General features: G+C 38.2%; 1 protein-coding gene across 1 annotated transcript in view; it reads right to left on the reverse strand.

The window, feature by feature from the left end:
• Positions 1-90: 90 nt before the first annotated feature.
• The window catches only part of uck2a (uridine-cytidine kinase 2a), a 44,559-nt gene continuing 28,548 nt past the window's right edge, over positions 91-16,101 (reverse strand). The window contains exons 5-7 of the mRNA XM_060932080.1: positions 15,682-15,779; positions 4,416-4,464; positions 91-2,552 (exon numbers count right to left, since the gene is read on the reverse strand). Of these exons, the coding sequence (XP_060788063.1) occupies positions 2,431-2,552; positions 4,416-4,464; positions 15,682-15,779 (269 nt within the window). The 3' untranslated portion in view covers positions 91-2,430. The remainder of the gene's footprint in view (positions 2,553-4,415; positions 4,465-15,681; positions 15,780-16,101) is intronic.

Consider the following 16,101-nt stretch of genomic DNA (forward strand, 5'->3'; position numbering starts at 1 on the left):
TAAGCAACCCGCTTGTAAAAGGTAGAGTTCAGGGAGTTCACCACATGGTGATAGCAACGTTAAAGAAATTGACTCACACACCATACAACGTATCGTACAAAATTTTATTTTCTCGTCCGTCTTACCTCGGTTTATTCATTTCTTTAAATTGCAATACATTGTGAAACACTGAGATGATTGCAAAGAAGTGCAAACACATGGCCCATCTTATCTCTCATTATTAATATTATAATAGTGTTCATTTATCTATCAATATCAATCTATCTCACTGACTGATTGTAGGACCAGATATTCACAATCCTTCATCAAAACAGTCCTTTAACTCTTCACTTGCACTGCTGTCATACCTGGTCCATTTGCTGCAAGTTTCCTAACTGTCTGAATCATTACATCTCCAGTTTGATGATCACATGTATACATACACTTGTACATATTCTGGGGAAAGAAAAAAAAAAAGTAAGTCAATGAATGCATTCCCCAAGAACAACTGACAGAGTTATCCAGCATAAATTGATTATCCCTGTAGTGAAATCAAACTGAAATAAAATTATTATTGCAAAATTATTATGCATGATTTGAAATGAAAATGCAAGATAGTGAAATTGAAAATGCAACTGTTATAAGGTATATTGCAATTGACTACAGCTGGTGTCTGAGAAACTTCACCGACTCAACCACAGGCATATATTATTAAGGGATATTACTAATGTTTTGTTTGTTTGTTTGTTTTGCATTAGTATTTGTGACTAAAGCACAATCCATCAGGAGGCAGTTGGTAATTCATGATTAAGGTCAGAACATACTGGTTTGTCATGACATTAAATGTTATACATGAAACAGTGTCAAAAACAGAGTTATTTACACAACTTGTATTTAATAGGGATAGGAAACAGTTCTTTTAATACCACAAAGTAATGATTCTCTATTTAGCCCTGAGAACAGGGCACATTTTTTAATCCAACTGCAGCCTCCTAAAATAACAATTAAATATAAATTCACTGGCTTACACAACCACTTCAATTTGATAACACATTTGCATTACACTGTTCAGCCATTTACCAATTACCCTGTACCATAGCAGCAGTGTAGATGTAGAAGTGTAGCAGGGGAAAAACATGGAGAAAGTGTACGCCAGGACAGATTGGACAATGCAAAGACATCTACAGTCATGACTTAATTCCGTGAGTAATGCGATTTTGAAAAATAATAAATATTAAACAAGTATTAGAGATACAAACTCTGTGATAGTCAGGACTAGATTATACTCTCAGAAGAGAGTTAAGTATTGATGAGCCCTTATAAAAGGAAAATGAAGGAAAGTCACTGGTCAAATGCATAAGTCCCTGTATAAATCCCATGCATAAAGATGGGATCCTGAGTTAGAGAGAAAAGTGAAGCTGCTATTTCCTTCCGCAAAATGATAAAATAAGTATCTGTGGCAAAATCTGTTGTTAAAAAAAAATACAAACTGAGTGGAGCGCCTTCATAATGTGTGCTTTATGTTTGCAGCTGACAAAAAAAAGAACTCAATAATGATCTGTACTCAATAAAATCAGCATTTTTGCAATTTATCATCTGCCTCTGAGCGTCATTTGAAAGGTGTGAAAACACTACATCGAATACAGTAGAGCAAAGACAGTCATGTGAGTTCTTGGTTTCTTTACTGCATCTGCATATATTTTAAGCTGTGTTAAGAGAATCTGTCTTTCCACATGCTGCATAGGACCTGGAGAACATCCAAACTTTTTTTTGTCTATACGCGAGCATCTCTGTCATGTTAACATACTGTTCAGAACATGCCATTGAGCTTTATTTGACAGTGCAAGATACAATGCAAGCCCTGACCTACTTATAATGAAGATGGATGTTAGCAAAAATGAAGGATAAAAAAGCTTTCCTTCCTTTAGAATAAAGTCATGTTGCTCTTCAAATAAACTCTAACATAGAGCGAAGGGGCTGTAAATGCTTTGGAGGCAATAATATTATTGTACTACAAAGAGGCAGAAGTTGTACTTCAACCTTGAAAATATGTAATTTTTTTTGTTGTTCTATTCAAGTCATAAAATTCAGTGCAGGTCTTTACCAGCTATGTCCCTTTGGCAAATTCTGAAGTGACCCGTACTATCTTATAGTTTAGAAACACTCATAATTTGGGGCCAGATGGGTAAATATGCACAAATTAATAGGACAGGAAAATAGCTTTGACCAATTTTTTTTTCCAGCAAGGAACATTTTCCACTCACAAATAAGTGCAGCACTCATTCAAAAAAAAAAAAAAATCAAAACATAAAACCAATAACACTGTAGCAAGTTGAAGGCATTTCTTGATTTTTTGTTTTGTTTTAAATACAGTTTGCAAATTGCCAGTATATACACCCAATCCCCCTTCAAGTCCCTTGCCACACTTCTCTGGTTCCTTTGTAGGGCATATCAATGCGGCCTGCTGCTTGACTCTGATGGAATAGTATGGCCATTAAGACAACCGTTCAGTCGTTTGGTCAAGCCACCATTCAGAATGTCTTGGATGTGCTGCACTATCAGGTTAATGGCAACTGGAGAAGGAGAAGAAGAATAAGGGGTCAAACATGCCTCAGAAAAAAAAATCTTATCAGTATATCAAAATATTACAGTAAAATTGGTAAAGTCTTAGTGTAATGCTACCTTTAATTAAAACATGGCTGCTATCCAAGTTACTGCTGAGTTCTACTGGTAACATTATGAATAAAACGTATTCTATTCCCTTCTAGTGGGCTCCATTCATTTGGTTTGATAGCATGCGGTATTGTTAGCATATCGCTTATCCTACGTGTATTACGTCACTCTACCCAACGGAGAATGAGCGTTGAATATGGTTTACGATATTGCATGGTTGTCAAGACATGATGACATCACACATTGGAGCTGATGCGAATATCCAATGAGAAAGTTTTCTGCTGCGCATGTGCAGAAGCATTTCTTTGTTCGCCGGGAAAAAGAAAGACACATTGAACACCCAAAAGGCTACCAAAACTTAATTAGATATTCTTCACGCATATTTACAAGAGAAAAACATTTCAACGGACATCGAAAAACTGGAAAAGAGACGTTGGAGACGTAAAACTTCTATGTTAGCAAGCGACTGTGATAATTTGTAAACAAACATGGCCGCAAGGTTTGCTTAATTAAAAACAGAAGATTTTGAGAGAATTTTGAAAAAGAAAGGCATGCTGAACACCCGAAAGGTGTTTAACCCTCAACTGCTCCCCAGGCTGCTCTGGGTATGTTGTACATCGCTCTGGATAAGAGCGTCTGATAAATGCCTGTATTGTAATTCTGTATTGAAAGGTTACCAAAATTTCATTAGGCATTCTTTATGCATATTTACAAGAGAAAAACAGGACTTTTTGGAGTTGGACCATTTTTTATTGTTAGAACTTTGACTTTGTACATGTACACTGGATTAACAGAACTTTGAATTACATTGGATCAGCATCAGCGTTCAATATTGGTAAGTAAGCCCCCTGTTCTTAACTTTTTGTAAAATCTATAAGTATTCCATCGAATGTGTATGTATAATCTCATCTCATCTCATTATCTCTAGCCGCTTTATCCTTCTACAGGGTTGCACGCAAGCTGGAGCCTATCCCAGCTGACTACGGGCGAAAGGCGGGGTACACCCTGGACAAGTCGCCAGGTCACAGGGCCGACACGTAGACACAGACAACCATTCACACTCACATTCACACCTACGGTCAATTTAGAGTCACCAGTTAACCTAACCTGCATGTCTTTGGACTGTGGGGGAAACTGGAGCACCCGGAGGAAACCCACGCGGAGAACATGCAAACTCCACACAGAAAGGCCCTCGTCGGCCACGGGGCTCGAACCCGGACCTTCTTGCTGTGAGGCGACAGCGCTAACCACTACATCACCGTGCCACCCGTGTATGTATAATAATAATAATAATAATAATATTGGCAGGCTTTTTTCGTGTTATATCAGATATGTTCCATTCAGCTACCATGATATTGAACTCGTCTTCGACTCATCTTTGACTCGTTCAATATCATGCTAGCTGAATGGAATATATCTTATATACGATGAAAAAAGCCAGCCAATATTATTTAAATAGTGCATTATCTGTAATTACACTTTTTTGGGCATCATTCCAAGTAAAATGGTTAAATTAAACCACCACCATTAAATAAATTTGACATTTTTTGCCGTATGTCTGACTGGGTCTGTTTTTTTCCTAATAGTATTCCTTTAGGACCCACTAAACATCTGAGGGTGGGTGGAAAGAGCAAGGCAGTGAAAAAGGAATGTGCAGAATCTGAGAACGGCCTTGCTATAAATCATTCAGCATTTCAAAACAGCAAAGGTGATAGCTAGTACCAAAATATTTCTCAAGTTCCACGGTCACACACTAATCTCACCTAGATTATCAGCTCCCCTTGGGATGATCACATCAGCATACTTTTTTGTCTAGAAACATAAAAACAAGAAGCATTTTAGTAAAGTTCCCAGGGGAAAAAAAAAAAGACACCCAATTACCCAGGTGGCTTTCAACTGGTATTTCATAACATTTCCTGACTGGCACAATGCCAGAGATGTTTATACGAGAAGATTCTCAAGGAAATTGAGCTCTTGTGAAACCTTCTAATGGTGACTTTAATGACTGTTTGACAAAAGGCCTACAAATAGAGAGAAAAAAAAAGGACCAGTTGTTAAAATACATAAAATTCTTGTGTATGAACTGGCAACTGAACAAAAACCGTTGATTCTGAAACTGAGAGCATGCAGCATGAAAGCTCCTTTTAGCTTAATGATACAGGAAGGATGCAATGTCTGTAGCAGTGTTGAGGAGTTATTTCAGCCATCTTTAACTCCGTATCATTTGAAAATTAGTCTGGATGGGCCACTTTGAGCTGGCATGCACCAGTGTTCTAAAAATAGACTCTAAAGTAGCTAAGTGGAAATGGACAGTGATCTGCAAAAGTGCTCTTTTATACAGCATATGTCACAACTGAACTTGCTCTGTCCTAGTGCAAAGATTTAATTTTAATTTTAGTTAACTTGAACTGACAACATAAATGACAACTGCGGGAGGAATTCCTTTGGCAGCAGATGAGAGTGGGATTAAAAAGGTCTGGCAGATACTCCTCTACTTCATCCATCCATTATCTGTAGCCACTTATCCTGTACAGGGTCGCAGGCAAGCTGGAGCCTATCCCAGCTGACTATGGGCGAAAGGTGGGGTACACCCTGGACAAGTCGCCAAGTCATTGCAGGGCTGACACATAGAGACAAACAACCATTCACACTCACAGTCAATTTAGAGCAACCAGTTAGCCTAACCTGCATGTCTTTGGACTGTGGGGGGAAACCAGAACACCTGGAGGAAACCCACACAGACAGAACATGCAAACTCCACACAGAAAGGCCCCCGTCGGCCGCTGGGCTTGAACCCAGAACCTTCTTGCTGTGAGGCGACAGTGCTAACCACCACACCACCGTGCCACCCCTTCTCTACTTCATGCAGAGTGATATCAAAGTGTGAAGAGTTCATTTGCAAAAGAAAATGAAAAAAAAAACCTTTCCCCAGTGTAGTCTTTTACAGCTGACTGAAACATTTTCATCTAAATCTGAATTGTTTTTCAAACAAATTACATTTAGCACACTTTCTTTATCATCTGTTTACATCTCTTCATGCCTCACCGATTTTGACACTGACCCAATTAGTAGACTCTCCACAGCAGCAAGTAGTGAATAGTTGACCTCAACAATAAACCCATTATTAAAGCTATATGGCCTTTCGATTTCATAAGATTGGTGAAATTTAGTTCCCTCTGAAATTTGATCATTGTGATATATGTTTATTTCTGCAATATCTAAAAAAAAAAAAAAAAACAGGCTATTCCGTGGCTGGGAAGTTATTTAATTTGAAGGGATTCCCTAGCAAATAATATGCATGAAATCGCTTGCTTCGTACAGTCAAGCAGACAGAGGAAGTCCGTGTGCGCATGCGCAGGTTTATCTTTGACCGTCCACTGATGGTTACATCATTCTGTCACTAAACGAACAGCTGAGTATACTAAGGTGCTTGCTGACTGCTGATATTTATTAGTTTGATCCTGCATTTCCTTTCCTTCGCAACATAACGTCGTTTCTTCTCACTTTCTGTTACTGTAGTCGGTCTTTCACGTTTCATTCACGTTCTCCATTTTCCTCTCCTGTTTCAAATTTGTATCCCACAATGCCTTGCGCAAACAGGGAAAACCCACCACGTGGTGCATAACGTAGTATCTTGAATTGAATTGAATTGAATTGAAGCAGGAAAAAATAGCAGAGAATTTAAGGCCACATGGCCCTAAATTCATTAATTGTTCTATTTTTAAAAACCTAATAAAATTGGAAGTCTGTGATTCAAATTCAGTAGCTTTTGGTCCACTAAACAAAAATAATTGGGTGTCAGGGAAAATTATTTTTATGACCTACACTTGAAAAATCTGAAAGGCAGTCACCCTTTAATGCTGCAGTTTAACTTTTTTGTTTTAAAAAAGTTAGGTCAAGTTTGTAGCTAGTTTTTGGACTTATGCCATGATTTAACACAGATATTTTCTCTGTTACTTTGGATTACACCAACACTGTAGGCATGAGGGGGTCTGCCTCCTATCACTGATGTCAGTGCTGAACCAAAAGGAGGTTGCTCTTAATGTGTAGCAACAAACACCAAAGTGATTTCTATGCTAACAGAATTGGCCATACAGCACCTGCAACCAAAAAAAATTGTGTGCATACTGTTTGCGTAACAGAATTGTTATGTCCGTATTTATTAACACTAACTAAGCTCACCAGCTACCTAAACACAACACAACACAACACTGCTCCAATGTTAGCAGGTACATAGCTAGCTTAAGTTACATCTCCAGTAGTAGCTATTTGACTTTTGTACAGTGCCCTCCACGACTTTCAGCTGATTAGTAAAAAGGGTTAGAAGAAAATCCACCTTTTGGTGAAGTAGCTTCATCTCACACTGAAAAAAAGAGAAACAGCAAACTTTTAATCAAAATAAATACATTCAGAGAAAAGCAATTAACTGGTCCATCTACGTTCCCACTCTCACCTACGGTCACAAGCTATGGGTAGTGACCGAAAGAATGAGATCACAGATACAAGCGGTAGAAATTAGTTTTCTCCGCAGGGTGGCTGGGCTCTCCCTTAGAGACAGGGTAAGAAGCTTGGTCATTCGGGAGAGACTCAGAGTAGAACTGCTGCTCCTCCACATTGAAAGGAGTCAGTTGAGGTGGTTCGGGCACCTTCTTAAGATGCCCCATGTACGCCTCCCAAGGGAGGTTTTCTGGGCATGCCCCACTGGGAGGAGACCCCGGGGCAGACCCAGGACACGCTGGAGAGATTACATCTCTCGGCTGGTCTGGGAACACCTCGGTATTCCTCCAGAAGAGCTGGTGGAGGTGGCCAGGAAGAGGGAAGTCTGGACTGCTCTGCTTAGGCTGCTACCCCCGTGACCTGGATCCGGATAAGTGGTAGAAGATGGATGGATGGATGGATGGATGGATGGATGGAAAAGCAAATCCCTCATATAGAAATAATTATTTTCAACAAAAACACATATGCCACAATTATTAGCATCCCTGGAAATTATAGTGAGCACAGTGTAACTGAAGCATGTTTCCCATATAAATTGTACATTTTTGCATTGATTGGAGTGTGTAAGAACTTTCAAGCTGTAATCCATGACTTCCTGATTAATTGGGGTACACATATGAAGTGACACAGAGGCCAAATTCCCTTAGTCATTTATCAGCATGGGAAAGATAAGAGAACACACAAACCAAATGAGGGAGAAGTATATTAACCTTCATAAGTCAGGGAACAGTTATAAAAAATAGCTACTCGCTTGAAAATGCCCATTTCTACTGTTTGGGCAATAATAAAAATTAAAAAAAGTGGACACCAACTGGAACTGTTACAAACTTGCCTGGAAGAGGACCCAAGTTTATTTTGCCCCCATGTACATTGAGGAGTATGATAAGAGAGGCAATAATAATAATAATAATAATAATAATAATAATAATAATAATAATAATAATAATTATCATCATCATCATCATTATCATCATCATCATCATCCCCAAGGGTCACTGGTGGTGAATTACAAGAAAAAGTAAAATCTTGAGGTTACCACGTCTCCAAAACCACCATCAGACACCACCTCCATGCCAACAGATTATTTGGAAAATTTGTCAGAAAAAAGCCTTTTCTGTCAGTTAACCACAAACATAAGCACCTGAAGTTTGAGAAACACTACTACAACTTTGACTAGAACTGTGTTCTATGGTCTGATGTAACAAATATGGAGCTTTTTGGCAATAAACACTCAAGGTGGGTTTGGTGTAAAAAGAAAGATGGCTATAATGAAAAGTACCCAATCCCAACTGTAAAATATGGCAGAAGTTCTGTGATGTTTTGGGGCTGTTTTTCCTCCAAAGGCCCTGAACACCTTGTTCAGGTACACGGCATCATGGACTCCACGAAATACCAGGACATTTTAAATCAAAATCTGGCTGCCTCTGCCAGGAAACTAAAACTGGGTCATCATTGGATCTTACAGCAGGACAATGATCCGAAGTATATGTCCAAATCAACACAAAAATGTTGAGCTGACCCCAGAATCAAGCTTCTACCATGGCCATCTCAATCCCCTGACCTGAATCCCATTGAAAACCTGTGAGGTGAGCTGAAAAGGAGACAGCACAAGAGAGGGCCTTGGACCCTGGATGATTTGTAGAGATTGTTTAAAGAGGAACGATCTCAGACACCCTGCGAAGGTTGTACAAAGTATTAAATCCAAGAGTGCCAATAATAGTGGTACATGTTTTTGTTGAAAATAATTATTTCTTGATGAGGGATTTGTTTTTCTCTGTAAAAAAAATATATATATTTCAGTTTAAAGGTTGGATTTTTCTAAAAAAAATTCTGTGAGATGAAGTGACTTCACCAAAAGGTGGATTTTTTTCTAACCATTTTTACTAATGTTTTCAAGGAGTACTAATAATCGTGGAGGGCATTGTAACTAGTTAGCTCGTAACTAGAAAGTAGTTCGCTCTGTAATATTATACCATTATACTGGGTAAACCTAGAGTCAATTTCAATAGCAAGCAAGCCAATAACTGAGGGCACCTATTATATTTTGTTAACCAGTTTCCAAGGTCAGAAGTAACAGCTCCCATTAGGCTAATACATAAATTACAGGGTCATTCCATGAAAACTGCAGCCATGTATATGTACAGGGTGTTTTAAAAAAAAATTATATTATTTGAGATGTAAATATCCCAGAAACTACATAGTCTAAGCAAATGAAACTGAACAGGCTTAATGTTGAGCAATATAAGAGTTATTCCTCAAAATTTGAATGAGAAATTCAAAGGTATGTGGATTCCATGAAAGATTTCACAAATTTTCAATATGCGCGCCTAACCCTAACCCTAACCCAGCCTTCCTCTTTAAACTTTTTGTGCCGTGTCCAAATCTGCATTGCAGTTAGTGCATTTTTAGAGAATTCTCTCATAAATGCACGCTGCACAGTCTTGTTTGACTGTGTTCGAGCGTACTCTAACACTCAAAACGCCTTTTCTTTTCTGGTGAATGGCATTTCTATACATAAACATAAAAACAAAAAAACATTAAACATAACATTTTGACCTGTTTCCACACATGCTGTTAAAATCTGAGGTCAATTGAATGAGAATTGGCAAAGTTATTAGATTGTGAAATGATATCAAATTTTTTGAAACACCCTGTATATAAGTCATTAGCAATAAAATGTAATATTGCAGTGAATATTGTTAAATATCAGGATTAATGTAAAGGTGTTACACCTTGAGATATACATAGGATAATTTCAATGGCACCCTGTTTCTAATGACCGTAATTTTAAAATGTAAAGGCTTTCCAAATTCCCCCCATTAAATAGTGTCAGAAATTGTGACATTCCTTACCTTACCTAATAATTAGTTTTTGCTTTAATTCCTATCCTTTCCTGTAATAAATGTCTTCCTATTTTAGTAGGAAGGCTCCTTTTTATTTAGTTGTATAAAATATGCTTGTATTTCCACACTCTTTATATTTATACTAATGAGGTTCTAAACTTAGTTTAATTTTCTGTAGTACAGAGACATTTACATTTGTGAAAACAACTATGGAAAAAAACAGAAAGAATGCATAGCTGGGTGCTCAAGCTACAGCTGTGATAATAACACACAAAAAAAGAGCATGAAACACCTGCTTCAGGAAGGAGAAACGGTGGTTAAAACATGAAGCTCACTATTATACAGGAAGACAGTTAAACCAAACAGTTACAAAAAAGTAAGTCTTTATGACCCCATCTCAACCAAACAACATATATTTATAATGTCATTTATTACACACACACACACACACACACACACACACACACACACACACACACACACACACACACACACACAAGTTGGTCAAGTGGTGTTTGACCAGTCTTGACCTAATTTGATTGGTTAAGTGGTGTTCCAGGAGTGCTGATATATATATATATATATATATATATATATATATATATATATATATATATATATAAAACACACTCACACAAAACTCCAATTCCATAAATTTGAGACACTATGTAAAACATAAATAAACAGAATATGACAATTTACAAATCATGGAAACCCTATATTTCATTGAAAATAGTACAAAGACAACATATCAGATGTTGAAACTGAGAAATGTTATTGCTTTTTGAGAAATATATGCTCATTTTGAATTTGATGTCAGCAACACATTTCAGAAAAGTTGGGACGGGGCAACAAAAGACTGAAAAACTTGTGTAATGCTAAAAAACCTAATTTGGTTAATTGACAACAGGTCAGTAACATGATTGGGTATAAAAAGAGCATCCCAGAGAGGCAGAGTCTCTCAGAAGTAAAGATGGGGAGTGGTTCACCGCTCTGTGAAAGACTGTGTGGGCAAAGAATAACGTTCCTTAATGTAAAATTGCAAAGAATTTGGGAATCAAATCATCTATGGCACATAATATAATTAAAAAAATTCAGAGAATCTGGAGAAATCTCTGTATGCAAGAGACAAGGCTGAAAACTGACATTGGATGCCTGTGATCTACAGGCCCTCAGGTGACACTGCAAAAAAACAGACACATATCTGTACTGGAAATCACTGCATGGGCTCAGGAACACTTCAGAAAACCATCGTCTGTGAAAACAGTTCATTAGTGCATCCACAAATGCAAGTTAAAACCAGATATAAACAATATCCAGAAACTCCGCCACCTTCTCTGGGCCTGAGCTCTTTTACGATGGACTGAAGCAAAATGGAAAATTGCTCTGAGGTCTGACGAATCAAAAGCAGAAGTTCTTTTTATAAATCATGGACACCACGTCCTCCAGGCTAAAGAGAAGAGGGACTATCCGGCTTGTTATCAGTGCACAGTTCAAAAGCCAGCTTCTGTGATGGTATGGGGGTGCGTTAGTACACATGACATAGGTAGCTTGTACATTTAGGAAGGCATCATTAATGCTGAATGATATAATCACGTTTCAGAGCAACATGCTGTCATCCAGACAAAATCTTTTCAGGGAAGGCCTTGCTTCTTACAACAAGACAATGTCAAACCGCTTTCCACACATATTAAAACTGCATGGCTCCATAATAAAAGAGTCTGGGTGCTAAACTGGCCTGCATGCAGTCCAGACCTGTCTCCCACTGAAAACATTTGTCACATTATGAAGCACAAAATACGACAAAGGAGACCCCGAACTGTTGAGCAACTGAAATTGTATATCAGGCAAGAATGGGACAACATTTCTCTTTCAAAACGACAGCAATTGGTCTCCTCAGTTCCCAAACGTTTACAGAGTGTTGTTAAAAGTAGAGGTGATGCAGCACAGTGGTAAACATGCCCCTGTCCCAACTTTTTTTGAAACATGTTGCTGACATCAAATTCAAAATGTGCATATATTTTTCAAAAAGCAATAAAATTTCTCAGTTTCAACATTTGATATGTTATCTTTGTACTATTTTCAATGAAATATAGGGTTTCCATGATTTGCAAATTATTGTGTTCTGTTTTTATTTCAGTTTACACAGCGTCCCAGCTTTTTTTGGAATTGGGGTTATACATATACATATATACTGGAGACGTTTCAGTTTTAGATCAAAAGATAAATATGAGACAACAGATTAGAATTTCAACTTTCACGTCCTAATGTTTACATCTAGATGTGTTGAACAACTTAGAACATGGCATCTTTGGTAGCAGACCACTCAATTTTTAGGTGAGCAAAGTTGTAAAGTAAATTAAAGTAAATGAAACTTAATATTTGGCTGCATATGCCTTGATTGCAATAACTGCATCAAGGCGGTGGTGACTTACTGACATCACCAAATTTTCATTCTCTTTTGTGATGTTTTTCCAGGCTTATACTGCAATTTATTTCAGGGGTTTGTTGGTTTGTTTGTTTAAGGGGGGTGGGTCTCCCTTCAGTTTCCTTCAGGTTTAATGTATGCTTAATTGGATTAAGGTTGGGGTTGATTAACCCAGTATAAAACGTTCCACTTTTTCCCCCTGACGAAGTCCTTTGTGTGTTGGCAGTGTGTTTTGGGTCATTGTCTTGTTGCATGATGAAGTTCTTCCCAATTAGATCGGATGCATTTCTCTGTAAATCTGAAGTCAGAATGCTTCTGTTGGGGCGTCGTGGCTCAGGTGCCATACCATAAATCCGGGGACCCAGGTTCGATTCTGACCCGAGGTCATTTCCAGATCCCTCCCCGTCTCTCTCTCCCGCTCATTTCCTGTCTCTACACTGTCCTATCCAATAAAGGTGAAAAAAGCCCCAAAAAAATCTTTAAAAAAAAGAATGCTTCTGTTGACTTTTGAATCCATTCTGCTGCTGCCATCATGAGTTACAACATCAATAAAGATTAGTGAGCCTGTTCCAGAAGCAGCCATGCAAGCCCAAGCCATGACACTACCTCCACTGTGCTTGACTGATGAGTTCATATGATTTGGATCATGAGCAGATCCTTTCTTTCTCCGCACTTTGGCCTTTCCATCACTTTGGTAGAGGTTAATCTTGATTGTCAAAATTTTGTGGCTCATCACTGTATTTCTTTGTGAATTCCAATCTGGCCTTCTGATTCTCACTGCTGATGAGTGGTTTGCATCTTATGTCATGGTCTCTATATTTGTGCTCTTGAAGTCTTCTTCAAACGGTGGATTGTAATATCTTCACCCCTTCCCCTGGAGGTTGTTGGTGATGTCACTGACAGTTGTTTTGTTTCACAGCTCTCACAATGCCTCCGTCGTCAACTGCTGTTTCCTTGGCCAACCTGTTTGATATCTGGTTGTTAGTATACCAGTGGTTTCCAAAGGAAATATTCCAAGGACAAGCCAAATTGCTATACTGGCTATGCCCAAGGCTTCTACAATGGCTCTGATTGATTTTCCCTCTTTTCTTAGCTTCAAAATGGCTTTTTTTCCATAGACAGCTCTCTGGTCTTCATGCCAGTTTAGCATTTTTGAATAACAACTGTAGTTTTCACAGGCAAGAGTAGGGCTCACAGCAAGAGTAGACATTCAGAGCTATTAATTGTTTAAACAATCAAACAGGGCACATCTGGGCAACAAGAAACACCTGTCAGTCACATACTCATATAATTTTTATCACTTGAAAAAGGGGTGGTATCAAATAAAAGGTGCCATGCTCTAAGTTGCTGAATACACCTAGATGTAAATATCAGGAAATGAAAGCTGAAATTTGTATCCATTGTCTCATGTTCATCTTATTATCTCAAACACAAATGTCTTCAGTGTACAGCGAAAAAAATGACCTTACCATTCTAATACTTCCAGAAGGGACTGTATATGTACAGCATTTAAAACAGATCATAGATATAAATAGAAGAACTGCCTTCTATTTAAAGTTCTAAATTGCTCATTGCACTCTATCAAACATTTTAGAAATGAAAAACATAAACGTTTGTGAATGTGTGTGTAAACATATTTGCTAATATTTGTTTGGATCACATTCTTAAATTACTCATCCAATTTAAACTAACAAGATTATATTTTTGGTTTATTGATATAACTGTAGCTATGTAGTTATGGATCTGATTTAGTCTGATTATATGATGCTGCTAGTGTGCCAACATAAGCTAGCTGCAGAACCCCTTCATTTTATTTACCAATCCTATCATTTCAGTGAAGACCAGATCAGACCCATCTCTCTGTAACATTTGATCCAAACTGCCTTTTTGTTTCGTCCTTTAACTACACATGATCATTTGAAAACATGAAACATTCACATATTATTAGTCATCTTTTTCTGCATCTAGGTACATCATTTCCTACCATAAACCACATAACAGTGGCTTAATTAGTGTGCTTGCTCAAGCAAGGCAAGCACACTATTGTTCTTCTTAAGTTTACTTATTCTGCCTTATTCCGACACATTTTTTGGATCCACTACTCCTCCTAGGGCATTCGAGATAGAGACACCGTTCCAACTCTGAGACGTCTGGCCCGAAGTGGTGTAGTATGCTTGTATACAGCTTTTGGATCAACGCGCACGTTCTCTTGTTCTTGTCGTTTTTCTTTTGTTTTTTTCCCATAGAGAATGAATAGGGCTCATGAATCGAATCGTCCTACTCAGACATGCTCCATCGCAGATGCACCAAACCTCATGTGATACTTCAGGCCAACTCCCCTGACACATACATGCAATCGGTTCTGACCCGCACTCATATTTTTCCTTTCTTTTTGCTCATCCCTTTTTCCTCTATAGGCTTGCATTGATTTTTGGCCCCATTGAAAATGAATGGTGTTTCAGGAGAAAAACTTTCATTCTCCAATTTTTTTAACCAAGTGACCAAACTTCACTTGATGCCTCAGGCCAAGTCCCCGCACAGATCCATCCCCTCATCTGAGACCTGTTAGCATTAACATGTTAACTTTTAGCATGTTAGTATGCTGTTAGCATGTTAATATGCTAACTGTTAGCATGCTTTTTTTTTTTGATAGGACAGTGTAGAGAGACAGGAAATGAGCGGGAGAGAGAGACGGGGAGGGATCGGGAAATGACCTCAGGTCGGAATCGAACCCAGGTCCCCGGATTTATGGTATGGTGCCTTAGCCATCTGAGCCACGACACCCCCAGTTGTTAGCATGTTGGCATTAGCATGTTGGCATTAGCATGTTGGCATGCTAGCTTTTAGCATGCTAGCATGATAGCTGTTCTGCTACAGCTCAGCAAGCACACTTTGCATTTTCTCTGCGGAAATGCAGTCTAGTTATAGTTATTTTCTTGCAAACTATGAAAACTAACATAAAAGTATCCAGCTTCCTGGACATCTACAGATTTCCTTTTTTAATTTGCAAAAGGTAGTCTAGATATTGAAATAAAACAGTATAAACAGTGCTTTACAACTACAAAACTTGTTTCATAGGTAGTTACTTGTTTTCAAATTGTAAATGACAAAATACACTCAGTCTATATATGCAAACAATGACAGTCACAATTTAAAAATATATATCATGTCCTCGTTTTGCAGTTTTGCTCCATAGAATGTTGATTAACTTATGGGAAGTTCTGTACACAGAGATAATGTGAGAAATACTTCAGCACTTACTGGTAGGCAGAACTCTTCAAAAGCAGGCTTCACAAATGTGATATATTGACTTAAGACCTGCTCCAGATCCCGTCCTCGCTCACTGATGTCTCGCAAGACTGAAAAAAAAAAAACAAAAAGGAAAAATCACACCAGGAAATAGTTCAAATTACAATGATGTTAGGAATGAAGAAAATTTCCCAAGCCCGGAAATGGGGAGGGTTGTGGCAGGAAGGGCATCCGGAGTAAAACTATGCTTCAATTAATATGACATGTGGCTCAGTAGGGTCTACATGGCAATGACCCCACACACATAAGTGGGACAAGCTGGAAGAAGTGAGTGAGTGAGTGAGTGAGTTAGGAATGAAGAAAATACAGAGGAAAGAAACATGCCTTCAAACAATGCCATACAAGTACAAAAACTATATACACCACTTAAAG

Source organism: Neoarius graeffei, chromosome 10, assembly GCF_027579695.1.
Source record: "Neoarius graeffei isolate fNeoGra1 chromosome 10, fNeoGra1.pri, whole genome shotgun sequence".
NCBI classification, from domain to species: Eukaryota; Metazoa; Chordata; class Actinopteri; order Siluriformes; family Ariidae; genus Neoarius; species Neoarius graeffei.